We start from the raw sequence: 26,001 nt of genomic DNA, 5'->3' as shown, positions 1-26,001 counted from the left end.
AGGATTGTATCTCGGGCTTTCAGAGCAGGGAAAGGATGTTACTGGCATAATGGCAGGGAATATCAATCAGATAACTAAATGTAATTACCGAGTTACTAGATTAACCAGTTAACTTCAGCTACATGAAAGCAACCGGCCAAGTTCCACAACAGAAATCAGATTTAGAGAAACACTGTCTCACACATTAAACAAATTCTTGTAAGGACTAGTTTTAGATTAGACAACAGACTATTCTCGACTTACTTTAAAAGACACATGGTTTGTGTAGGAAAGAACTGTAGCTGAACCATTCATTAACAGTAACCACAAATTCGGCTTTCTTAGAGAAAGAATTGCACCTAAAGGACAGGATAACAACCCTAAGTTTTAGTAGAAAGATTTCTTTTCTGAGGGAGTAAGCTGGTAATAAAGCATGTTCTGGGTGAAAGAATTGCCTTAATAGAGTCACTGAAGGGAACAAAGGCATGGGCCCCTCATTTTCAGGTCCTTATTTTAACACAGTTTGTGATACACTGGTGCTGTACAAAACATAATTGCATTTCTTGGGTTTAGTACATCATAGTTAAACCATGCTAGACATGGACTAAGACAGAATTCTTTCAGAATTCTTTCAACTCTCGCCACCCCTCCATGGTGTCCAGCCTGGGTGCCTCAGACCCAGCATTGCCACCCAACCTTGTCCCCTCTTTCCGACTGTACCCAACACCCCCTCAGAGCCCCTGGGACCCGAGGGAATGGCAGGAGGTTGTGTCAGGGGAGGTTCAAGTTGGACATGAGGAAAAGGTTCTTCACCCAGAGGGTGCTGGACACTGGAACAGGCTCCCCAGGGAGGTGTCACGGCCCCAAGCCTGACAGTGTTCAGGAAACATTTGGACAATGTCCTCAGACACACAGTGTGAATTTTGGGGTTGTCCTGTGCAGTGACAGGAGTTGGACTCCATGATCGTTGTGGGCCCAATTCAGGACAATCTATGACTTTCTATCCGCTGAACCCCGTCAGTGAGGGGAGCAACGAGGGGTTTATGGTCAAAGCGCTGCTCAAGGCGGCTGAGCGAAGGGCAGACGCCCACACAGGGGTGACCCCTCCCGCACTTGGGGTACCTGTGCCCGTGTGTGAGGGGGACGCGAGCACCCCCCCGGCGCTGCCCCGGGCTTCCCGCTCCCCACACCGCGCATGCGCGCCTCCGCCGGCCAGTGCGCAGGCGCAGGAGCAGCGCGGGGCGAACGCGCCCACAACCCCTCCGCCTCCCCACTGCGCCGTTACGCATGCGCGACGCCAGGCCGGTTGCCAGGCCCCGCCCCCGCCCTGTCACTACTAACAACAGGCGGCGGCGGCTGCTCGGTGCCTCCTCCCCGCCGGAACCGGCGCTGCCCCGCGCCGGCATGAGGCCAGAGCCCGGCCGGCCGTCGTGACGGGAGGCGGTAAGAGTCCCGCGCGGTGCTCGCCCGCGGCTTTCCCCTGCCCCCGGCTTTCCCCTGCCCCACACCCCCCGCCGCCCCCTTAGCCCCGCCGCTGCTGCCCCTCGAGGCGAGTTCCCCTCGGCCGCCCGCCCGCCCTCCGCCGGCTCCCCTCAGCGCTAGCGGCCCCCGCGGGGAGCGGTCCCCGTGAGGTGGTGCTGGGGCGGGGGTACCGGCTCTCGGGCGGGTCACGGCGGCGCAGCAGCCGCTGGGCTCTCGTGTCCCCCGGGGCGGGCGGCCCTGCCCGGGCCGGCCCCCCCCCCCAGCGCGGGGCTGTCACAGGTGTCCCGGCCCCTCCCGGAGTGTCCGCCGGCTCCCGGCCCCTCCCCGGAGCGTCCCCGGGCTGGCCCGACCCCACCGGGAAGGGGCTCGGCGGAGCGAAGCGTTGAGTTTATTTCTTGTGTAACTCTTTTTGTCCAAAGATTAGTAAGGTTTGTGGCTTTTTTTTTTTCATTTTAGCTGATTCAGGTAATTTTTTTTTTTTTTTTTTTAATTTTTGTAAAATGCAGGGTAGTTAGTCATGGGTAAATTCCTCTCTTGAATAGGATGTCGGGTGAACTTTCTTGTGACTCTTGAATTTATTGTTGGCAGCTTCTCGTGTCTGCGGTGCCCATCTGCCGTGCTCCGTGGCTGGAGTTGATAACGCTTTCCAGAAGCGCTGTAAATAATGCGAGAACACATTTTAAAAAGAAAAAAAAAAAACGAACTTATTGTGATAAAACAATTTCTCACTACAATGAGTCTGGCAAGCAGCCCGTCGTGTCATCGGCAAGTGCCGCTGCCAGGATTTTTTCAATAAACGTAATTGCATTCACGAGAGTTCGGGTCAAACACTTCGCTGTGGAAAGCAGATACAAAGCCATTGGAATAGCTCCTGTCTGCTTTTCTAGTGTTTGTTTTGGTGTGTTTGTGGGTTTTTTTGTGGTTGTTTTGGTTTTGTTTTGTTTTTCTGGCATTATGTTGGAATGTCTGCATTTTCTCCAAGTTTTTCCCCCCAGCTCTCTTTTAAGTTTCTCTCTCAAAGGTCTTAATTTGATTTGGCAATGATAAAGGCATATGTTATATTGGTGTGCTGCAGTGATCCATTTTTATCTATCTTTCTGAAAACAAGGATTTTTAACGCTTTGTATCTTTTTTTTTAACCTTTTTGTTTTGGTTTGTTTTTTTTAAACCAGTCCCAATTCAGCTTTAGCTATAAGTGAAGCAGCCTGCTTATGGTGCTTGGGGCCTGAGTGGTGCTTTTCTGCCTTTAGCTGGTATGTGTCAATGTTTAGTTCTCGGCAGCAGCACAGGAAGTCTCACCAGCCTGATGAAAGAGTCATAAAGTGTGTTGGCGATTTGTTACTAAAACTGGGCTGAAAAATGTGCTAATTTTGTGTCACCTTTGGAAGAAATGAGAAGTCATTTCTGACAAAAATATGCTTAGCTTTGCAGGGCCTTATTGCGTTTCTCCAAAAAAAATCATCAAGGAATTGCGAAGGATTTCCTGTAGAATTGCTAGCATGATATCACGCACAGAATAATTGTAAAAGATTGAAAATGGCTTCCTGCATCTGACAGATGGTTTTAAAAATGTCTTTTTCAGGTTTGAGTTGATCTTACAAACTGCAGCCATGGTGCAGAAGTATCAGTCGCCCGTACGGGTGTATAAACACCCTTTTGAGTTAATTATGGCTGTAAGTATTCGTTTTTGCTGTAATTTTCGTCCTTGATGGTCCCTTGTATTGCTATGTTGTTACTGGGCTCCACTTGATAGGTACTTTAGAACGTACAAATCTGAAACAATATACAAAATATGAGAGGTATGTGTTTTGATGGTTTCTTCTCTACCCAGAGTATGTTTTTACACAATGTGTTCTGCCAAAGTTAAGATAGAATTCATAGATTTATTTTAAAGTTAGAGCAAAAGTGGGCTCAAAGCATGTTTCCCAGTTAATTATTGAGAGCAATCTATTCTAGCATGGGAGAAGGTTTCAAGCACATTGATTACAAAAATTGTTCTGGTTGCTTCTTCGTCAGTATAGAGTTTATAGGACTAGAGAGTGCAGAGAAAGCCGTGCAAGCAAGGATAGGTCTGAACCAAAGAGGAGAAAGCATTCTGAGCATTGGTAATACTTTGGGGGATGAGGGTAGGGAAGAAAAAAGTTATGGAGACCAGAGAGAAGAACAAAAGGTCTTTTGGTGCATGGTTGCTAATTTGTGTGCTCATGTTACACATAGTAAACAAACAAACAAAAAGAAAATCCTAATTAGGTTCCCACTTTCTCTCTCCCCTTCTCCTTCGATGTTAGAAAACAGAAAGGAAGTTGATATTTGACATTTTTAAGTATGTTCAGCCAAAATCACAGCTGTGTGGTTCTCATGCGTTACAGAGAGCAGTCAGGTCAGCTTCTACCTGATAAGAACAGTTAAAACTAAATAATAATCTAAACAGTAATTGTTTTGTTTCACTTGCTGAAAATACTGTGTTTAATGGCTTCAGAGGAGAGTTTTAATAGTGTTCATAGTGTAAATATTTAGGTAGTTCATGTGGTTTGGAGTGCAGACTTCCTTACAGAAGTGATCCTTCGCCAGTCACAGGGCAAAAAAGGATTAGATCCCTCGAAGGGGAATCCTTCAGTTTCTTTTTATCTTATTCCTGACACTGCCTCATGTACTACACATGCGTGTCTTGCTCTTGCAAACCACTCAAGGCAGAGAGTGGTTATTTTCGTGAGTGGTGAAGAATCTGACTGATATGCTGAAGGTCTTTTAGGACCTTACTACTCTTACTGACAGCTGTGCTTCAGCTGATTTCTAATTTGAGTTTGATTGTGAGTGTAACTTTGGCCTTCTGTGTAGTGTACTGCTTCTTAGATCAGCCAACAAAAATGGGTTTCTTGGGCAAAATTCTTTGGCTGCTTGCTGAACTGATGAGTCTTTACTTTGCTGTTGAATTGAAGGCAAAAATTCTCTTAAGTTACTTCTTTGAGGATATTTTGCGTTAAAATGCTGACATCAGGATTTTTCACAATGCTTTATTAGGTGTAATTAGAAACACTTCTGACTGCTAATATTAACTTTGAGTTCCCAAACTGTTCTGTGGCTTGGGGGTAACATTTGAAGAATAATCTTTAACAAATATTAAGTCTTTTCTTACATGAAAGCTTTGCTCTCTTTTGGAAATAAAGAGCCATGCTACATATGCAACTAGGAGAAAACAATAGCTGAAAAAATAGAACAGTGAACTAAGAGGAGAGGAATGTTTATAAAAAGAAAGTCAGCTGAACAAGATGCTTTCTGAGACTAGAGGTTTAGATTAGCGATAATATGGTTTATTTTATCTATGTTAGTGCAGTGAGTTACCACCGGAACTTGTACAGAATGTGGTCATGGGATGAACATCCTTCTCCTGCCATGTTGCTTCTGTTATGTTACTGTTTTTTAAAGCATGTAAAGTTCCTGGTGGTGATCTATCAAAACTGGTCACACGTTTTCTGAAGTACATAGAGGAATGCCTCCATGAGCCAAATTCTTTAAAGAATATATACAGTATAAGATAACTTCGCGCCTTTTCTTACTGTTGTCCCTTGGTTGATGCATAAGTTGATGAAATATTTCTGGAAGGAATAGTCCTGTCAAGTTTTACGCTCGCTAAAGTGGAAGTACTATGTTGCATTTTCTCAACAAGAAAAGTGCTATAGTGTTATTTTAACTGTATCAGCAGCTGTTGTAAAATGAGGAATGCATCCTGGTATGTACCAAAGCTGAATTTAAGGCACCCAGCAAACAATTTTAACAATATGGGGTTTATGTTTTTTTTTTTTCTTCTCTGTCCCTCTCTTTTGTATGCGCCAAACCTTTGAGAGAATGTGTCCTCAAGTAGAGGTATAAACCCCCACACTGCTCAGCTCCCAGTGAAAAGTGTCTTGAAGAAACCTTTGGTCAAAGTGGCAGCAGTGTTCTTTATGCTGAGTTGTCTAATAAAAATCACTGTTTCTAGCTTGGGTGTTGTTGTGTGGGATCTCATTTTTGTCCTAAGGTGCTGAGTACTTTTAAAAAATGTATTTGGAAAGTTGTCTTCCATCCCCTGAGAGTGTCATGGAACTGAAGAGGTAATTAATTGTTTAGAGTAATAATGAAGATCACAAGTCTCAGCGAAGCCCATGTGGACTGTAATGATTTCCTGGATGATATATGTTCCAGATACAAATTGGAACTCATTAAGTCAAACTAGTATTTAGCTTTCAGATGGAGCAATCAGAATTAAATTCTTCTTTTCCAAAAGCAACCAAGTGAATGCCATTTGCAGAATGGGTCATTTACGCTACAGACTTCCTATTTGCCCACTTTGCCTTTCCTGGGTTTCAAAGAGGTACTTGAGGGAGAATAAAGTACAATCAGCATTCCATTTGTGCTGCTCCAGTGTGTTCTGAGAGAACTTTGCTCCATCTATGAAGGGTGAGTGCAACTATATTAAGACAAAAAAATGGGTTTAGTGTTTTGCAGATAATTATGAAGTTTTTAAAAATAGATGCAGTGAAAACTCTCTTTCTTACTAAGTTGAATTGGTGTTGAAAAGAAGTTTCTCTCTTATGCTTCTCCACTGAAATCTAAAAATCATCTATTGAATCCTGATGTATCTTTGTGACAAAATACTTCAAGGCACAATCACTTATCTCAATCTGCAAGAGAACTGGTGAAGTACTGTTGTAGGTAACGAGCTGGGAGATCCATTGCTGTGTGCTGCTTGCCTCCCTTTATCATTAAAGGCAAGCTACATAAAATCTAATATAAGGTAGTTCCCCTGAAGATTTCCTTTTACTGGTGAATTGTATGGTTCCAAATAATATCTGAGTTGCTTCGAAAACACTGAGAACTGGATGCAAATCTTTTAATGAAACAATCTCCTGAACGTGAAAAGATTCAAGGATTGTAGGCTAGAAATTATCATGTTTTAGTCTGACATGCTTAGCATGGGCGATATGATTTCACTCGATGGTTGCCAGTGCTGACATGATGACTTTTGGCTGCTTCGTGGCGTATCTGTCATAATCAACTTATTGAAAATTCTCTGTGTGTATATATATTTAAAAAAAAAACCCCACTGAAAACAACTTGCACAGCTGTTCATCAGGCTGAATAGAATCTCGCCTTGTTTTTCCTCCTGTTCATGTTGAAGTTTACGTAATGCTAGAAGCAGCTGAAATGTGGAAAAATGACTGTTTACTTAAACTCACTTGTCAAGTTACCAAGGCTAAATATATTGGAGAAAAACTGAGAAGCAGCTTTTATAAAACTTTTAAAGATTGCAGATTCAATTTTTCATATTAGCTTAAAGAGGTTTACATTTAAAGTAATATAGGGACTTGCTGAGTAAGTAGTTCTTAATGTTAAAAGGCAGTTAAGAACTTGAATCTTGAAGCTTTCTTAATGCACATGAGGCTAAAATTAACTTTGTAGATTCATAGCTCATTTTCAGTCTGACGTGCATTAGATAATTCCCCTTGAGTTTAATTTCCTAAGCAAATTTAAATAATGAATAATCAGCTAACATGGCATTCCAAGGATGGAATTTATGCAAATGGAAAATAAGATTTTTGAAAGAACTACATTGAATTGAACCATTGACCAGAGGGGTGTGTGTGTTAGCTTCTGGTAGCTCTGTGGAAAATGTATTGCTCTTCAGCCATTTTAGAAAATGTCCTATTTACAGCCACAAATTACTTGGTTTCAGTAATAAATATGAATAGTATCACAAGTGAACATGGCAGGTGTGCTCTAAACCTGTCAAACTAACATAGATTTTAAAAACTTGTGGCTTTGTGAAAACTAAGATTTTCAAATCTGCCTGTGAGGGGAGACAGACTTTCAGAGGTATTTTGCAGTTTTTTGGATACCTAAAATAGCGTTTCCACTTTGTTAAAGTTCCTGGCACTTATCAGCTTCCACTGGTGCCAAACAATGAACAGAAGTCTGTAGGTAAAGTAGCCATTGATGGCAGGAGCTTACAGTTGTGGAAATGGGGCATTTGATTTTTATTTTAAAATTAAAATAGCAATTAATCTTGGACTGCCTCGAGGCTGAAAACCACTTCCTTCCAAACTACATATTCTCATTGAAATCCTTTAAAAAAACCCTGGTCTCATGTTTTTCCTTCGTTCTGATAGAATATCTGAAGTATCTAAAGCATTGAATCTTTCTTCATAAGTATAATGTGTAGTGCCCTTTTGATTGTAATTTTGATGGTTTATTGCTTTTGGGCAACAGGCTGGCTGGCTTTCTTTGACTTTATAGATCCGAAAAAAGTGTTTAAGGTAAATCTTCCAGTAATTTAGGGATACTTTGAATCATGAAAGTAATAAGACTGTAGATGGCATAAATATGCTTCAATGGTAGAGTAGATTAGAAGAAAAAATGTTGTTTTGGGGTTTTTTGTTTTCAGATTGACAAATCGAAGTATAATCCTTTGATCTAGGTTGTAATGAGTTTCCTGATAAGGCAGTACATCATCTCTTCACTTTAAAGGTTACTACTTTAAAATGTCATTTTAAAAAATAACTGTGTATCAAGTAAAGCACCACACCTGCTCATAAATCCTCACCATTTTCATTCCTTCTAGTCTCATTTTCTTTTTCTTGGAAAAAAATCATTCCACACATCACGTGAAGAGGTGCTGAGAGGCCAGTGAGAAAAAGGAAGCTGTTTTCCAAGTGCTTTTGAAAGCACAAAGTAGGCTTTAAATGCATAGAGAAGTAATTTATTCCCCCGATGCGGGTGAACCTTCTTGAGGATTTGTCTTGGATGGTTAAAGCCTGGGGAAGGGAACAAACGGAGAGTTTGCCCTGAAACGGCTCACTGGTTTTCCCTTCTGTTGTATGACCCCCAGACTCTCATCTACGTCGTTTCCTGTCTTTGTTGAAAATTCAGGTTTATTTACTGTTGGAAGTGTGTTAGTAAAGCTGTGGTGGAACAGTGCCTTGTATGGATTGTCTTATTTTTGAATAAGTGTCTGCAGTTAAACTGCTGGTTTATGTTGTTGTTGATGAACTCTTGTGTTTGCAAGAACAAATGAATTTTTGGCCACTTGTTTGGAATGAGACATGGTTACCAAATGTAAAAGTTAAGTTGAGCATTAGGGAAAAATACCGACTTAGCAGCCTGCTTGCTGTGCAATTTTTGTGTTATTTCATGGTGTGCTTAGATATTTCCGTGGCTAGCTGTTTCCTATTTTTTGTGGGCAAACACATGACCTAACTGTAGCTGACAGCTGCAGTTCTCTTGTTCACCAAATGCTTTTAGTCAGTTTTTTTTAACGAGTCTTTTAGACTTTAAAAGCTAGACCACCACTACTTTCAAACTCTGAAAGGTGTCAATAGAAGAAAAATATGTATCAAAACATGTTCTTGTTGCATTGTTCTGAAAGCACTCCAAGCTTTTCACCCTTTGCAGGTATTTTAGCTCTGAGACTGGTGTGAAGTGCTGCTCTAGGATCAGCTAGGATCAGCCGAGTGATGTTGCCTTTGAGTTAAAAATCTCAAAGTTAAAACGTGTGGGAACCCGGCAGAAAGGAAGTGGTTACTGCGTTCCACAGAGTCCTAGACACCCCGATACTGCACTTACCATCTGGAAAAGGTATAGCCTCATGCTCGTAATTTAATGAGTGGTTAGCCATTGAGGATGTGTAAAAACCTTCAAAACCTCATGGGAAGGAGATATAGTATTTTTTTTGTTAATTCTAAAAGATGTGTCCAATGAGGAGCCAGAGGTTGCTTAGAGATTGGAGAGGGCTGCAGACGTAGACGGTGTTTCTGTGCGGTATGGCCAGTGACGTGCACCTCCAGCATGAGCAATCTGTTTCCTGTTCCTGGGGAGCTATTTCTGCCGCTTTACAGCAGAATATTTCAGCTGCTCTGCTTTTGGGAAACAAGCACACCATGGAAGAGGGAGCAGAAGGAGAGCCTGAGGGGTTGGGAGCAACCCCTGAGGTCTCTCTGTAAAGCTCATTCAATCAGAGTCCAGACTTTGGAACATAGAATTGAGGGGTATTCATTGTGATTTCTGTAACCAAGATCGGTTTTGCTTTGCCCTTGGTTTGAATTCAATCTGTTTCTGGAAGGAGGGCAGTGATGTGATCTTAAAACTGTCGTGTTCTGAACATAGAGTGAATCTTCTGATAATTTGCAAGGGAATTTGTTAATTAACTCAAGTTAAAATTAAAGGTTAGTCTTAAATGGTCTATTTTCTCACAAGTGAATTTGTCTTCAAATTTTTCCTGTAGTTTAAAATTACTGTGTATGTATTCTAAGTGAAAAACTAGGCTGCTAAGCTGAATTATTAACTCTTTTAATCTTATTTTTATGGTACAGTTGGGCCGGGTTAGCAGCTCAGGTAAAACTTAAGTAGGGCCTGTTACAGGTAATTTAATAATTTGGCTTTGTCCCAGCTGATTCGCATACAGCTCGTTTTGGTTGTAATCAGTCAGTGATGTTTGAGTCATGCCAAGAGCTTGTGCTGGTGGAAGATGAGGTGGCGACGTGGCTGGAAGGGCTGGCTGGCATCTGCGGGGCTCCTCTGCGGTGTGGGGCAGCACGGCCAAAAGAGTGCAGTGAGCAATGAGACACCAACATTGGAGATCAGGTCCCAGGGTCTTGGCTTTTCTCTGTTGCTTTTGCTCAAGCAATGCTGATTTTGGCCTAGTCCACAGAGGTTTTCAGCTTGTGGGCTCTCCCTTCTGAGGGTCGGAGAAACATAACTGAATACGTGTTTTCCCATTAAAGCGAAGCCTGTGTTCCAGCTTGCTCCTGTTGCTTTCTTGCAAAGACACGTTCATCAGCAAGCCAGTTTAGGGAGGTAGGCTGATCAAAAGCTGTCTTGGAAAAAAGAAAAATAAATAGCTCGTCAACCTGATTTCCTCACCAGGCTCATTGCAGGCTGATGAGCACCCTGCGGGAGCAGGTCCCTGTCCCCTCCGCACCGTGTGCCGATGGCAGCTGGCCACAAGAAAGAGCAAGTCAGGACATCTGTCAGTACAGGTTGCACTGCAGGAGCTCTCGATTCCATGGGAAAATAATTAGGGATCTGCAGTTTGAAATTGCTGAAGCCCGTTGCTGTAACACTAAATGAAGAGGCCATAAGAAACTTGATTCGGCGCTCTTCAGGCCTGGTGTTATTTAGCAGTTCAGTATTTGGAAATGGTGCTTAATGGCTTGGAGTTGTGGATTCTGAGTTGCTTTGGCATAAAAGGGATTCTGTCCTTATCTTAGAAAAACAAAATTAAAAAAAAAGCTATTTCATGATCTAATGGAGTAACGTACAAGCTGACTGGTTGGCTTTCTTGCTTTGTATTCCTGTATGAAACTTCAGATTTGAACATTTTCTGTCTTGAATTCCTCTTCAGTTTTGCTTTGTGATAGTTGGGTTTGGGGACTGCATATCAGTAAATTTGAAAATAAAAATATCACAGGTCTGTTGGAACCTAACAGCTTTAACTCTGGTGACAGCAGAGGGATCGTGGGAGGGAGCAAAGAGAAGTTACCCTTTTGTATTAAAAATGAATTTTTATTTAAACTGCTTTAATTCTTAATTAAAATGTTTGAGTTCTCTTAAATTAATATTTCAAGACTTTGTCATGGTCAGATTTATGATACTAAATCTCTAAATCTGTGGGGTTATGTACGTTTTGGATTCCTTGTTGGATAACTATACCTGTTTTCATTCTGACATTATTTATATTCTCAAAACTTGACTATAGATGCTTTTTGGAATATATGCAGATCAATCTGTGTAACTGAAAACTACGTTGCAAACCTGTTAACATTTCAGCCTCCCTGTGACTGATAACTATCTGCCTGCTGCTGCTGTAATATTATATCATATTACTTTGATAATAATAGATCTCATTTTATGAAAATGAATATTTCTCTGGTGATAGGATGACGGTGTGCTGTTAATGTTTGTTTATGCCACAACAGGAGGGGAACAGCTCATTTCCTGATGAGAACACTTCCTTTCTCCAGTGCATTGTGTCTCCTCATCTAGTGTGAAATGTGAATCCCATCGACATTAAGTCCAGTTCAGGAACATCAATCAGCAGAATCCTTTCCAGAGGACATTTTTCTGGCTATTTCCTTCAGTGTGTAAATTATACTACTTAATTTGCAAAACTCTTTCTTTGGTGTGTAATTCATTGGCCTGTGGATAAATACTTCATTACTGAATTCATGGCTCTATGAAATTACTTATTTCCATTGAAGTGGTTCATGGTCTGCATGGTGCAGCCACTGATGTTGTAATGAGCAGGATTTAAAGCAATTTCACTTCAACTTGTTTGTTCTGTGCTGACTAAAGTGATTCTTCATTTTGTTTGTCTGCCTATCTTTGCTGTAAAGGTGGGTAAAGAACAAATAACTGTCTATAGTCTATGATTTTAATAGCTCTTTAGAAAAAAATCAAAGGAGTCTTGACTGTTCTTTTTTTAATTGGTTTATCTTTTGAAGCTAGGTGATAGCTTTCTGTTTGTATTTTGAGGAGCAGATTCAGGAGGTGCAGAAGTTGTACCGCCTTAACCTGCCAGTGATGGCACCTAGCAGTGGTATTACCTGGTTGTTGATGTCTTAATGATGTATTTGGATGTAGGGAAAAGGGCTGTACTCTGTCTCTTAAGGAGAGCCACAGCACTGAATTGCACCACAAGGCCTATCTAGCTAGTGTGCTGTGTATCTGGCAGTGGCCAAGGGCAGTATCTGCCTCTAGAGAAGAGAGTAAGAGTGAGAAAAACATATGGTAACACTCTTGGGATGTTCTTCCATCCTGCAGTGATGTGTCATGACAGCCCTTCTGGTCCAGAATGTGCCCGTTGTCTATAATAGCACTGTATGTGCTTGCTTTCGTGTGCCTGCCCAATTCCTTTCTGGAGCCAAGTGAACTCTATCGTGACACGCTCCAGGAGGAGTTTGTGCTTCATGCCACGCTCTGTCAAGAGGTGTATCCTTCATCTAGAGCCTGGCTCCTGCTCGCTCAGCTTCACACCCACCTGCTCCTTATGTTGGAGGAGGCAGTAAAACCCTACTCATGTTCTTCATGCTGCGTGCCCTCTTAGATCTGTGAGATATCTCCCTCAGTTTTTAAATTATTCTCTTTCATGGTGATGAGTCTTAGTCTGTTTAATAGTATGATTCCATATGAGGAGCCACTGTTGTGTACTGTTAATCTTTCACCATAATCTTCTAAGCTTTTTGAGGCATCTCCTGGTACATCAGACATGTAAGGTTAAGATTTTTTTTAAATGTTAAGATTTTTTGAAATGCTTCATTAAACTTCCTAGCTTAAGAGGTAAATTGTCTGCAGGCTCTAGACTCTATCATGCCCTATTTTGATGACATTCCATTGACATTAGCAAATGGTCAAGATTTAATTGATGTACTTGAAGAATTTTAATTGGTTTGCTTAATAGAGCACAGCTGCTCTCTACCGGGAAGCTGGTATTTTGCTGGTCCAAAAGCCGAACCAAGACCTTTATGATTTAGCCATGCTACTTACCTTAAATTCTGCCCTTTTGTACTGATTATACTCTTGGCAGAGTGAAATCACTCTTGCAGTGCTTAGAGAGCAGTTGCCTCTGGGCCAAATTAAAAACCTGGTGGGTGCAGGTTGAGACAATGAAGTCAAACCTGTTTCGCTGAACCTTCTTGTTGGTGGGGGGGGTTGATTTGGATGGAGATCAGGAGATTTTGTTCTTTGTGGTAGTACAGGTCTTTAACCTTTCAGACAATGGTTTAATGAGGAATTCTGAGCCTACGCTGAAGCAATGCTGTAGTCGTCCTTTCCTCCCTCACTCATAATTAGGTTTTCGTATATACACTAATAATTTTATTTAAAACATACTAACATATTCCAGACGTTAAACATCTTTTAACAGACCTGCTTATTGAAAGCGTTTGTGATTTTAAGACCAAAAAAGTGATGAATACCAATTGTAGGACTCATAAAAGTGAGACTTAAGCATGGCACAATAGAGAAGTAAGGAGTATTTGACTGTTCCAAAAATAGATCCTCAGTGGACACAGTAGGATTGCAGCTGAATTCTAAAGTAAAACTGACTGCAGAGGAACCAGACATGCAATTTTAACTGGAAAGGAATGGGGAAGATAAGCACCTAATTCTGCTTTCAGTGTGACAGTGTCCTGTGCATTCCTGACATCCCCCTTAGCAATGCAGAACATAGTTGTCATTGTTCAGCTGCTGCAAGACAAGTAATAGTTATTTACAAGCAATGGTAAGACAAGCTTAATGGCTTACAGTCATTTTGATATGTGTATCTTTATAATTTCAAAGACTGGTATGTTCCTATGTTGTGTAAAGGTTTATGGTTTGCCATTTTTGCAGAGAAATAGGAAGTGGTTGAGAATAGCTCACGTTCCCTGGTAATCATGTTGATCTCCAAGCATTTAAGCTTTCACTGGCCTGTTACCAGCCTTTCCTGTGATGCTTTTCTGGACGTCAGCTTCTTCTCCATAGTACTTTAACCTTGGGCCAAAGCAGTCGTGTCCTGTGCAACTGGAGTCAGAAGCCAAGTTTCCCATCCTAGAAGCAACTGAAGGTGGTTCTAATTGCACGGCACGTTCTGTCAAACAAAGTAGCGTGCTCAGAGGTGCATGGCTTCTGGGCCAGAACTGATTTCCATCTGCCTTGCTTGGAATGTAGGCAGAGTAAACACTCATTTTCTCTGTAGAATAGTTTTGTACATGCATTTAATATAAACAATCAAAGTGAAATTGCAAGTCAATGTGCTATTGCTGTTCTCTCTACTAAGTCAGCTAAGGTGTGTGTATACTGAAGGACAGCCTATAGCAGGACAGCCTATAGCAGCACAGCTATAAAGTCTGTCCTTGATGTTCTACCTTAACCTAGACCAATGTCAGTTGCTTTTTTTTCTAACCAGCAATTTGACATTGGTCTCCCAGTCAGAAGCTAGCCTAACCTGAGTGATCAGGCTTTCCCAGCTTACTCCAGAGGAAAGGAAGATTAGAATTGTTTTATTTATATTCAGGATGTTTGGGTTTTCTGTCCTTAATCTTTTTTCTTGAGGAAGGAGTGATACTTGCCCAACATCTCTATTCTAGGTCCTCATTTTATAGGCTCATGTTTCAAGACTGTGCAGAGGCTGCAGTTGAAGTAGCCTCACTCACACTTTAGTGGAGTAGCACTATGTCTTGGCATCTTTTGGGCTCTCTGGACTTCCTGAAGGAAGGAAAAGAATTAACAATACTCCTGTGAGTGTCTGGGAGGCAAGCAGGTGTAATTCTTAAACTCTTACACTGGCCATTTGCTTTCTCCTCAAATCCCACCCTGATCATTCCTTTGGTCTCTGAAGATGGATGTTCAGGCTCCCATATAAGAACCAAGCATCACACAGTTCCAGCTGTGAAAATTTATTTAAGCAAACTACAGATGACTTGTATCTGTTTTAGAGAAACCACTTTTCCAATTGAAGTACCATTGAGGCATGCCTGTGGTTATTAAAGATAATCTTTTACAGATAAAAGATGGAATGTGAGCTGTTGTCTTCAGATCAGATTCTCCATCCCCTAACTGTTTTACCTGCTGAATCAGTATACCTTTAACACCAAGAACTTGAGTAAAGTTTCATTAAATCATCAAAGAGTTTTTGGTAAAAGATTGCATCTCTGCATGTAGCAGAATGGTTCTTAGGTGGTTAAGAGCCAGTCCCCTTCCAGTTTATTACATGCAGCTGTGTGCAACCGTCAGGCCACTATAGTTTTACTATTAAAGTTTCTCTATGTGGCCACTTTTCTGAAATGAAAATGCCCAGCTGTTGAATAGTGTCCATTGCAGGAAGGGTATACTGATCTGTATAGAAAGAGCCTATGTGGGTGGCTTGACTGGTGACATCCCTCATGATAACAGGGATTTCTGTGTCTGCTATTTCTTCTGGCGCAAGAAAGCAGAGGCTCTTTGCTCGGCCTGGTAAGTTGGTTACCACAGTTGCATAACTCAACAGTGAATTACCAGTGAAATTCCACTTATCTGGACGATTGCTTCATAGCCTGCTTTGAATCTCCTGCTTTATTTATAAGGTTTAAATAGTTTAAATGAAATATTAAAGTAACTTTATTCATGCTTGAAAGCTCTGGGTGCCAAAGCCGAGATTTGCTAGCTCTGTAACCTACACATTTACATTCCAGTACAGAGGAAGTTTTGCCTCAGACCTTCCTGTGCCCCAAGAACTCCTTGCTCCTGCTTTTTTCCTCCTATCTTCTACCTTGCAGTCTTAGGCAAATACACTGTGCTTTTTTTAGTATAACTCGAATTTGTCAAGAATGCTTTATGAATATGTATCATGAAGTATTTCCTTGGATAAGCTTAAAGTTTTACTGATATTTAGTTGTAGGTGCTGTCTAGATGGAGCATCCTTTCAATAAGCTGCCTGTGAAATCCTTCTGATTTCTGGTTTGTATGCTAGTAGAAAAATGAGCACTTCCTTGGTTCACATATACTTCACAGAGAATGTAAACTAAAACTCTGAAATGTTTGTAAACTTCTTAAATTACTACAAGAAAATTGACCTTTTTTCTGAAATTGTTACTGTCTTCTTGAGGCTGGCTTTGATGTCTTCTATAACTTAATAGCAGGAGAAGATGATTAGTTCTAAATCCTGTTAATGAAAAGTGATACTAGTATGTGTACCGAAGTTTTGGAATATGGTGCAGATGCTGTGATGAGATCTGTCCAGTTTCAGTGACTGCTTTTGCAAATGACCTGGATGTAAAATGAACAGGATGCTTGGGAAGTTTCGGACAGCTCTGTAGCATATTTCTGAGTGCACTATGCCTCATGGGGACTCGGAGTGAGCCTGCAGGGTAATTATTAGGGCTGTTTAAAATGCCAAGCTGTGCATTTGGTCTGCGTTTGGAATGTACTTAAAGCCAATAGTGATCAACACTGTAACCATGGAAATCCTGCCTGAACTAAAGAGATGAACAGAAATGCTGGTGCTTGTGTTAGTGCTATTGCATTCACTCAAAAGTGCTTTGTAGCAGTGTTAACAAATGAACAAAGGACCTCTTGTCAGAAATCCAGGGTGGTGTGTGGTATGTTGTTATGAGCAGCAGTCTGAGAATACCATTTCAGTGGTGGTTCATGATTTTTGTGATTGGTGGTGTGTATAAACTATTATGTCTGAAATTTAACAGGAAGCTGTTCCTTTTACACTGCAGAAGCCTTCAAAGCGGTTAAATAGGTGTGAAGTAGCCTGGGCTGTGTCTGCAGAGCTGCATGGAGATAAGTGTTGTAAGAGTTGATGCTTCCTGTTATGTGTAATAGAACTTTGTTCCTCGTCAAAAGCCACAGCATCTCTATTCTGAAAGGTTGTTTTGCCCCTCCCCCTGTGTACATTGTGTACATGTTTTGGGTGATTGGTAAGTGCTGTTTGGAGTGATGGTGATCCAGAAGGAAAAAACATTTTTCTAAATTTTTATGGTCTCCTGTAGAGTAACTTACTTGAGCTAAAGCACAAGAATAACTTCTGTGCAGTTCCCTGACTCCATAGAGATTTTTTAATTGATTGAATCAAACCTCTTTGTATAACATTAGGAAGTAGCTATTGAATTTGAGTTTAGTTTGTGTACTGGGTTATTTTGTAATCGTTGTAGGCAATGTCCTCGTTGCTTTCAGACGCTTTGTATTTCAGCAGTTTGCAGATGGATGTGAAGGTCAGAAGCTTTCTCGCTGTGTTTCTAGGATTTGAGCGGCAAATTGCTGTGCCTGCTTTGCATGTGGCAGGCCTGGTAACCTCTTTGGGAGAACAAATAGCTATTGTTTATTCTGTGGTGACATCCACAAGATTATTTTAAGAGGGTTTCATTAGCTCTGTTCATACCATCTAGGACTAGGGTATATTTGAAATGTGCAAGAGACCTAACTGGATACTTACCCTCAAAGTACTATGGGCTTCTAATGTAGCTAAATGTAAAAATGGGCGGAACAGTCTTGTTCTCTTCTTCATACAAAGTATTGAAGCCTAAGGCTTTAGTTAAGCTAAGGCGTGAATTTAAATGTATTGGAATAAATCTCTCTTCTTATCCTCCCGTCCTCTTTCTGTATGGATGTTTGCGAGATATAAGTGGGTCATTCATAGCAGTGTAGGGTCTGAAATCCTTTTCAATGAAACCTGATTAACTCAAGAGGACCCCTTTAAACAAGTACAAGCATCAAAAGACAACGAGGAGTGGGGATTATGCTCTTCTGTACATCTAATACAAGTTTTTCTTCCACGCAGACCTCAAGTGACAGAGGAGTTGTCAGTGGCAAGAATTTAATGATTTGGGTGAATGCCTGGGAAAAGAAATGTTTCCTTGTCCACCTCTGCTTATAGTTGGTTTCACTTCCCTCAACTTCTGGTTTCCTGGAGAATTTCTCAGGAATTTATTTCCATTTCACAAAAGGAGAGTTGAGCTGAGAAAGCTCAACTGGCTGGCTTGACGGGCTTTCAAATGCTTTTCTAGAGGCAAGGATACTGTAAACAAGAAGTCGTCTTACCACTTCATACTCTAACAAGAGCAAGTGAAGCTGTGAACAGAATCATAGAATCGTTTTGTTTGGAAGAGACCCTCAAGATCATAGAGTCTGCGCATTAGTTAGTGAATTAATGAAATGGTTTGTGTTGTGATCTTCAGTGTTCGTAAGGTCATATGTGCTGCTTAGAGCCTGGGTGGTTTAACACCTGTGGGTGTTTTAAGCACAGGGACTGCTTGAGACCTGTGAGCATCCAATGATGTCTGTATGGTCATGGATGATTCACTCTGTTTAGTCTGTCTTGAGTCAGTTGGGCCCTTCATCTTCCAAACAGAAGTGATGTAGAGCTGGGCTATAAATTTGCACACCACTTCAGTGCACTGTCGTAAATACAGCGTTATAAGAATCTGAATATTGTGCTGCAGTGAGTTCTTGAACCACTGACAATTTTTCTTTCCCAGATACTCTACCTGAAAACTCTGTTCACCACATTGGAGAACATCTGAGAGAGTTTTTCAAGCTTGCTTCTCTTGTTGAGAAATTAATTAGCCTTCAGTGAGAATTCATTAACAGAATCTGTGCAGAGTAGATTCCTCTTAGTACTTGTCTCATAACTTGTATAATATTGTGTATTTGTGTGTTCTATAGTTAAAAAACAACAACAACAACAACAACAAAATTATAAAAAGCAATTGTAGTTCAAAGATTTGATGCACAATTATATAGAACTTTAACAGCCCCCTTCATGAAAATCTTAGATTAACTCCATTTTGAGACTTTAAAGGTGGGGTGTATTGCTGCACAGTAAAAGCAATTGGGCCTTTTTGGGTAATTACTTGGGAATGCTTTGCTTTCGTAGACTGGATGTGAATAGTGCAGGCACTGCTCGTTCCCAGAGCTTTGAGCTTACACTCCAAATACACTGTGATCGTTTAATCAGAAAGTCCCAGGTCAATAATGCTTTGTACACTTGTATAGTAAACAAGAACTTTTTAGCTTCTAAAATGAAGCAGAATGCTTGTCTTACTGATATTGACTTGTCCTATTGATTTTTTTTTTTCTGTAACTTATAGAAGGATTATTTATTTTATCTTGGATATGTTTAATAGTCATCATTAACACTTAAGAGGCCAAACTGCATCTTGTGCCAGGGAATGGAGGGTGAAGACAGTATATCCTGTTCCTGAGTGACTCATGCAACAACAGGGTGAGATGTTTTTGGACTGTAATAGGGAGGACAGAAGAGGGACAAAGTAAAATAAGATGAGGATGCAATTACCACTGTGATGGGGAGAAAGGAGAGTTGTGCAATTTTTTTGCCTATAGCTCAGGGCAGGGGGCTACTCACATTTGCCAGATGAGCGTCAATGAGCTCTCGTTTGAAGAGATTCACCGGAATACGTCCCACCACGCGGTACAGCTGTCCCCTCAGAGCCATCTGTGCGGCTGTCGGATTGAAATGTTCTGCCAGTTCTTCTCTGCTATTCACACTCTTCTCAAGTATAGCTCAGTTTGTCAAGGCTGGATTTTCCTCTCATCAGTGAAATTCTGCTCTTCACAGACTGGAAGATATTTTCCTGTTCCAAAATTAATGTATTAAAATGAACGCATGTTGGAATATGGGGCATTGGGATTTGGTTTCTTTTTTTAAACAAGAAAAAATGGAACACGGAACTGTCCTTTTTAATAAACGCTCACTGCCTCCTTAATTTGATTCTTAAAATCTTTGAAGTAGCTCTCATTCAGGTGAAGGATTATCATTTTAAATTCAGATAAAGGGCTTCCACACAAAGTATTTCCTGATGTGTTTTCTTACTGCTAAAATCCAATTCAGTGATAAGTCATTATGCAAACATTTTGTTTGATCTTGCTGTGATAGCCAGCAGGTTAACAATTGGTCAATCTTGCTGGAAAAGCTTTGGAGGAGCATATTGTGTTCTAGTTCGGATTTGATTTTTTTTTTTAAAAAAACCCCACTTGTTTAGCAGAAACTGCGATTGAATGCTTAAGGTCTCATTTTTCCCTTGTAAAATAAAGTCATAGTGTTCTCTACACTGTTAAGAAAAGTAGTAGGAAAGGTCTCTTGCATCTGATATCCACTCTTACAAATACCAGTTGTGCAGAGGGTCATCATCCCAGTACTTTGCAAATCTGACTAGTCATATCTTGGTGGCATAGACTGGGCCAAGATGTACAGACAAATTAAAAAATAAGATGGGTTAAACTACCTCATAATTTGTCAAGGACCAGAAATGTGCATGTAGAAATTTTTTTGTTTCAGATGATATACAGCCATTCATTCACAGGTCTGAATCTGCCTCTTTCATGCTGGGTGGGTTGTCTTTAGTCCCCAAAAGCCTCATTTGTAGGCTTGTGTGACTAAAGCCTTCTTGGTCTTTTCTACAAAGAGAGAGTTCTTAGTACTGAGTCACTGCCAAGCAGCCTTTGTTTCCCAGCAATAAGAAAATAACTTCTCTCTTTGTAAATGAGAACATTTAATGAAGTGAAAACACAGTAGAGAGAAAAAGAGTCCACTTAAGGCTGCTTTGAACAAGGGCTGCTGTGGAGAGCCATGCTGATGGGAGGAGTTAACTGCAAAAAAAGCCAAGTTCAGCTGTGCAGCTTGTGTGGTGGCCAGGGTTTGACTTGTGGCAGTGAGGGTTTCCTTTTAGAAAACTTTGTCCTTCCAGAACTGGCTTCACACAAGTGCTCCTTTCCAAAGAGCTGACTGCCTGTATGTTAAAGATGTTTTTTGCTTCCCAAGCTGCAGTCAAGTTCACTTCCCCCTTCCTGGCGCATGGGAATGCCACTTCACCAAAATACCCTCTTTCTAAAGCTTTTGGAGGCATATCTGCTCTAACCATCAGCTTTCTTCCACACACAGACCCGGAGCTGGTTGTTAACACATGAACTAACCATAGAATCATTCTATGATTCTAACACATGAACTAACATCCATAAGATGCACTGGCACTGAAATATGCACTTCTTTGTAGAAATATAATGATTTGTAAACATATGTGTGTACTATAAAGAGAACGATGAAGAGAGATGAACAGCAGTGTATGGGGAATGAGAAGGTTATTTGCTGATTTGGGAGAGTTAATCCAGAATTGTTTCTTTCCCAATGCAGCTGCCAAGAATTTGACACCTCTTGGTTGACCTCCCTTGTGTCAGTGTTTTTTTTCTATTGATCTACAGTGCCCTAACGCAGGGAGAGGAGGGGGGATGTAGAGATAATTAGGAATGATCCAGCTGCCAGAATGCAGCCTGTCAAGCCAGGGTAGCATCCTGCTCGAGTGACCCTCCTTGTTTCTTGTGTGCTTATGAATAATTCAGAAATTCCCCACAGGAAAGTGTGGTGACTGTTGGTGTGCACTTGCAGATTAGTACGGAAACGTGGGCAGGTGTTGCAGGCAAAAATTAAAGTTTGGATGTGGCACACACAAAATGCAGCAGACTAGGTTTGATTGCCAGGATGAATCTCTTGAGGTGCCCTTGGAGAATATCGTGCTACTCTTAGGTTACTGTTCTAGCAGTTTTGAACAGAAAATGACAAAAAGAAATAAAACATCTTAACAGCTTGTTTCATGCAATTAAGCTATTAAGAAAGCACTCAATATGCTTCATTTTCTGAACGGTGACTAAAATTCCTACTTATTTCACCAGAAGTTCTATTTGGAGGATTCGGCTGCTGTAAGAATAACAGCACAGTGTAAGATTGCAAGTTCTGCCAGATCTTTTTTCTTCTTGTAAGCATTGAAGTTAGTTTTGAGTCACGTAATGGCAATACTGAACAGTCCCTGTCCTTTAAGGCATGAGACTGGGAATAATTAATCTGACCAGAGAAGCAAGGTAATTTATTTATGTAAATGACTGACTTCCTCCACTGAGGACTGAGCACATGCTTATTATCAAAGTATTTTAATAGCCCTAGGCATAGTTTGAGAAGGAAAAAGCCAGAACAGAGTCTTTTGGCCCTCCTGAAAATTGGTTTGGGGTTTTACCTAAATGTTCTTCCGAAGGTGATATTTTGAAAGGATCCGATTATTGCTGATATTAGAATCCCAAAATCTAAGGGCAGTGGCAGCACGTATAATTCCCTTGGGTATGAAAAATGACTGCAATGGATTTAAAATAGTCTCACTTCTGATTTGCTTTCATGTCTTTAAACACAGCTGAAACAGTAGCAAAGATAAAAGTAAAGTAAATCCTGTTATTTTGACTCCACTCTGAATATGAGTTGCTAAGGGAAGCAGTTGGAAAAGAAGCATTAATACAGTGCTATTTTGGTTGAAATTATGCTTGTCAGTGTTCTTACTGTTCACGTGCATTAAGAAAGCAAAGGGTTTATGTAATGAGTCCATTACATTCGAAGTTCAAGCTGCTTCACCATACTGTGTTTTTCTTGATGCCCAATGCCAGCTTCTGATATATCGGAGTACACAAATGTTCCAGAGGCTGGTGGTAAATTGTGCAGGTACATTGTTAGGGAATGACAGAATTGCAGTCGTAAAGTCAGTTTTTTCAAAGGTCTCTACACAGATGTCTCTCTTAGCCAAAGAGACGTTGCGACTTTTCACGTCAAGGCCAGCACCAGTCATGGAGGTTTTGAGGATGAACGTGCCTGCGCTTTTTACTTGTGTTACATGTCGGAATCTCCACACACTGTATTTTTCAAATGTGACAGAAGAAAATGATTAAACTTACAGCCTTGCAACATCCTTCTTAGATGCAGTTAGTCCTACGGCAACAGTACTTCACTCTTGCACTGAGTCCATCAGGATTTACTGCAGCTTTTGAGGAAATAATTCTTTTGTGATTGTATCTATACAGTAAGATTGAAATCTTGAGACAAAGGCGTGTAATATCTAATGATTTTATTTGTAAAGAGACACCCATCATACAGGAAAAATGTGTAGCTTTTTATAATATGCTCTGCTTGATCAGGGTGCTAAAGGAATATTGGATAATGCAGTTCATTCATTTCCTGGCTGCAAAGCTGGACTTGAGACAAAATTTCTGGTTCTAAACACCTCAATAACACAGTCCATTCAATTCTATTGTTAGAAAAGACAAAGCTGTGTTTGATCTATCTTTAATCTTCTCATGCTCTTTAGAAAGCTCCGGTCTTGGCGATGCATGTGCTGCTTTGACTCGTGTCTCTCCTTGTGTTGTACCACAAATGACAGGTTTTCTTGCTGGGTTGCGTCGATCTGTGGTGAAGCGAGACCTTTGTGTCCTGTACTCTTGAGCAGATTTGCCTCCCTCCTCCGCAATGCGAAACGCAACTGTTTGCCACGTGTGGAAGAGACAGCTATGCTGAAATCACATTGAATATTTTCACGTGGCTATGGTTTATTATAATCACTTTTTCTTCAAACAAGGCTGTGCTGAGAAATGATGCGTTACAAGAACGTATTGGCAATGGTACATAAAGAAACAAAACCAGCCTAATTTAAGAGCCCAATAAAATTGACTGTGAACAGTTTTCAATGTTCTGTGTGCATGTTCTTCAGGAAGAAAGGACCCTGTGTAGCTGTTAATCTCTTTGAAACCTTCAAGTGCTTTGTTGCTGTAAGCACTGAGCTTGCCAACTTTTGGCAAGATAATTATTTTGTTCTCTTCCAAATTGAACACATTCAATTCAGACCTCCTGTTCAGAACAACAAATTCTTTTAGAGCATTTTCTCACAGTTCAAAAAACCGCTTCTGAGCAGGTAATGTTGTGATTTGCAAGTGTTTACAGGGCAAATGGGAAGCATTTTGAGAACTAAGATGAGCAATGCATCAATATGTGCAGTGAAGGAGATTTGAAAAGGCTTGGTATAGAGGAGGCTACTCAGATGGGGAAAATTCATTGTGATTCAGAAGTAAAAATACTTTGAACATAGTGAGAAACATTACAGGTATCTACTTCCACTTCTGTCTATGAAATAATTATTGTAACATAAAGGCTTCAAAATAAAATAAGTGAAGCAATCTGAAAACCGAAGTACTTCTGAATTCTGCTTCTTCTGGAAGTCTTTTTCCCTGCCCTGACTTAGGGCAGCATGTAATTGCAGTCAATATAGTTAAAATAGTGATCAGTTTAGAAAAAACACTGAGCCTTATTCAGTGAGAGGGCTGTGATATTCTTGAATGGCTGTAAAATGTACAGCCTTCTGTCCACAAGAAGAGCCTCATAAAAGAAATAAGAAACTTGTTATACCATACTAAATCCTCCCTTTCTCTTGGAGCTGTGAAAGGGTTTTTCCCACTGCTTGCTCTTCTTTTACAACATTAGTGCCTTGTCACTTCTATTGTGTGCCCATCTCTGAACCCAGGAATTATTTCTATTCTTAACTTTAAACAAAACCAGCTGTGCACAGATGAAAAGTCTGAAAAAAAGGAGCGTGTGCACTCACTGGTTGTGCTGCTGGTGCGTTACAGAGGAGCTTTATGAACTCAGGGCAGTCGTGCTGCAAAAATGGTTTAAAAATATGCACAAGGGGAAAAAAGCTGACACTGTTTTAGTGCATTGCACCACTGTCACCATAGTAACACTATGTTCTAACTGGGTTTGAGTACTGGTAACAAACTAAGTATTTTAATTCTTGTAAAAGGAGAATTCAGAGACCTTTTCCAGTGCCACCATCACATACTTGCTGCAGCTGCTGCTTATTTTCTTCCACACCCTCTCCCTGTTGGTGCTGTTCTGTGCAGCAGCCCAGCTATATCCACAGCTGTTAAAATCATCTAAAAGTACAGAGTGGATATTTTAGCTCATTTAAAGAATTGTTACATGTTCTGCTTTCAGATTTACTTAATGTTACTGAAGTTTTGTTCTGCATTGGGACACCTTGCAAATCCTACCTTTCTCCAAAGGTTCTGATAATAGCAAAAAATGAAAGAATTCAGAATGTGGGAAGAAAGCTAGAGAATTAGTTACTTTATTGCTACCCCATGAAGAGAAAAAAACCAAAGAGAAGTGGAGGGACACTAGTGACTATGAAAGAAAAGGAAACAAACATTCTCCAGCCACAGAGCTTCTAAAACTAGAATTCAAGTTTACTAATGGACATAACTCCCATTTTCCTCTTACCTGTTTAACTGATCCCAGATTCTTAACCTTTCCAAGTGTGTCTGATTTAATGTCGTGTGTGTGTGTCAAGTATTTAAGAGATCAGCTTACTTGCATGACTATATTCTTTAACTGGAATCAAAGCTATTACTAGCTCTGCATTATTGCCAAAAGTTTAAATTTTCTGAGGTATGAAGTGGCCTCATTGTGTTGAAAACACTTAACTGTATGTCGTTGGACAAAACTGTAAACTGATAAACTGCAGTGAAATTATTATGAATACGCTGCACAGGGAGCTTGAGTGCTCTATTAGCTTAAGAAATAGGTTTTGAAATGTTTTTATTAGACCTTTGGGAGCTGTATGGAAAACCCTCTAGACAGCTTGGGGAAACACGGATAATTAGCATGTGGGGTTATTTTAATCCAACGCACAATTGTTTTGTCTTGTGGTATTTTAGAACTAGAGGGTCTTGTTTTCCTGTTATTGCTGACAGGAAGATTGTCATTGCACATATGAACAATTTCCTTCTTGGAGGGAGGGGAGAAATGGGGCATTTCATGTGTTTTAAAAACTGTTTTACCTGGAAAGGGCTATGCTTGGAACATATTAATAAATGGATTGTCTGGAATGCACTGTGACCTTTTCTTCAGCTATAATGTGGACTTCAGGAAGGCTCAATCCCTTCTACGAAAGGTATGAAGGGCATCACACCTCCAAATGCTGCTGATGTCAACAAAGGAGCCCTACGCACACCCTTGGGAATTGTGATAATAGTTTGTTTTCTTCTCTTTCTCTCTGTATAGGCATATGAAAGGAGGTTTCCTACGTGTCCTCTGATCCCTATGTTTGTAGCCAGTGACACTGTCAATGAATACAAGAGCGAGGATGAGTCCATCCACGTGATTGAACGGCGCTGTAAGCTCGATATAGATGCACCACGGCTATTGAAAAAGGTGATTAGGTT

At 40.7% G+C, this 26,001-nt stretch overlaps 1 protein-coding gene across 1 annotated transcript in view; it reads left to right on the top strand.

Moving 5' to 3' along the window:
* The first annotated feature begins 1,318 nt into the window (after positions 1–1,318).
* Positions 1,319–26,001, top strand: part of SEC14L1 (SEC14 like lipid binding 1) — a 42,478-nt gene continuing 17,795 nt past the window's right edge. The window contains exons 1-3 of the mRNA XM_065647816.1: positions 1,319–1,422; positions 3,044–3,134; positions 25,841–25,990. Of these exons, the coding sequence (XP_065503888.1) occupies positions 3,072–3,134; positions 25,841–25,990 (213 nt within the window). The 5' untranslated portion in view covers positions 1,319–1,422; positions 3,044–3,071. The remainder of the gene's footprint in view (positions 1,423–3,043; positions 3,135–25,840; positions 25,991–26,001) is intronic.

Source organism: Caloenas nicobarica, chromosome 18, assembly GCF_036013445.1.
Source record: "Caloenas nicobarica isolate bCalNic1 chromosome 18, bCalNic1.hap1, whole genome shotgun sequence".
Classification (NCBI taxonomy): Eukaryota; Metazoa; Chordata; class Aves; order Columbiformes; family Columbidae; genus Caloenas; species Caloenas nicobarica.
This window is presented reverse-complemented; position numbering and strand designations above follow the sequence as displayed.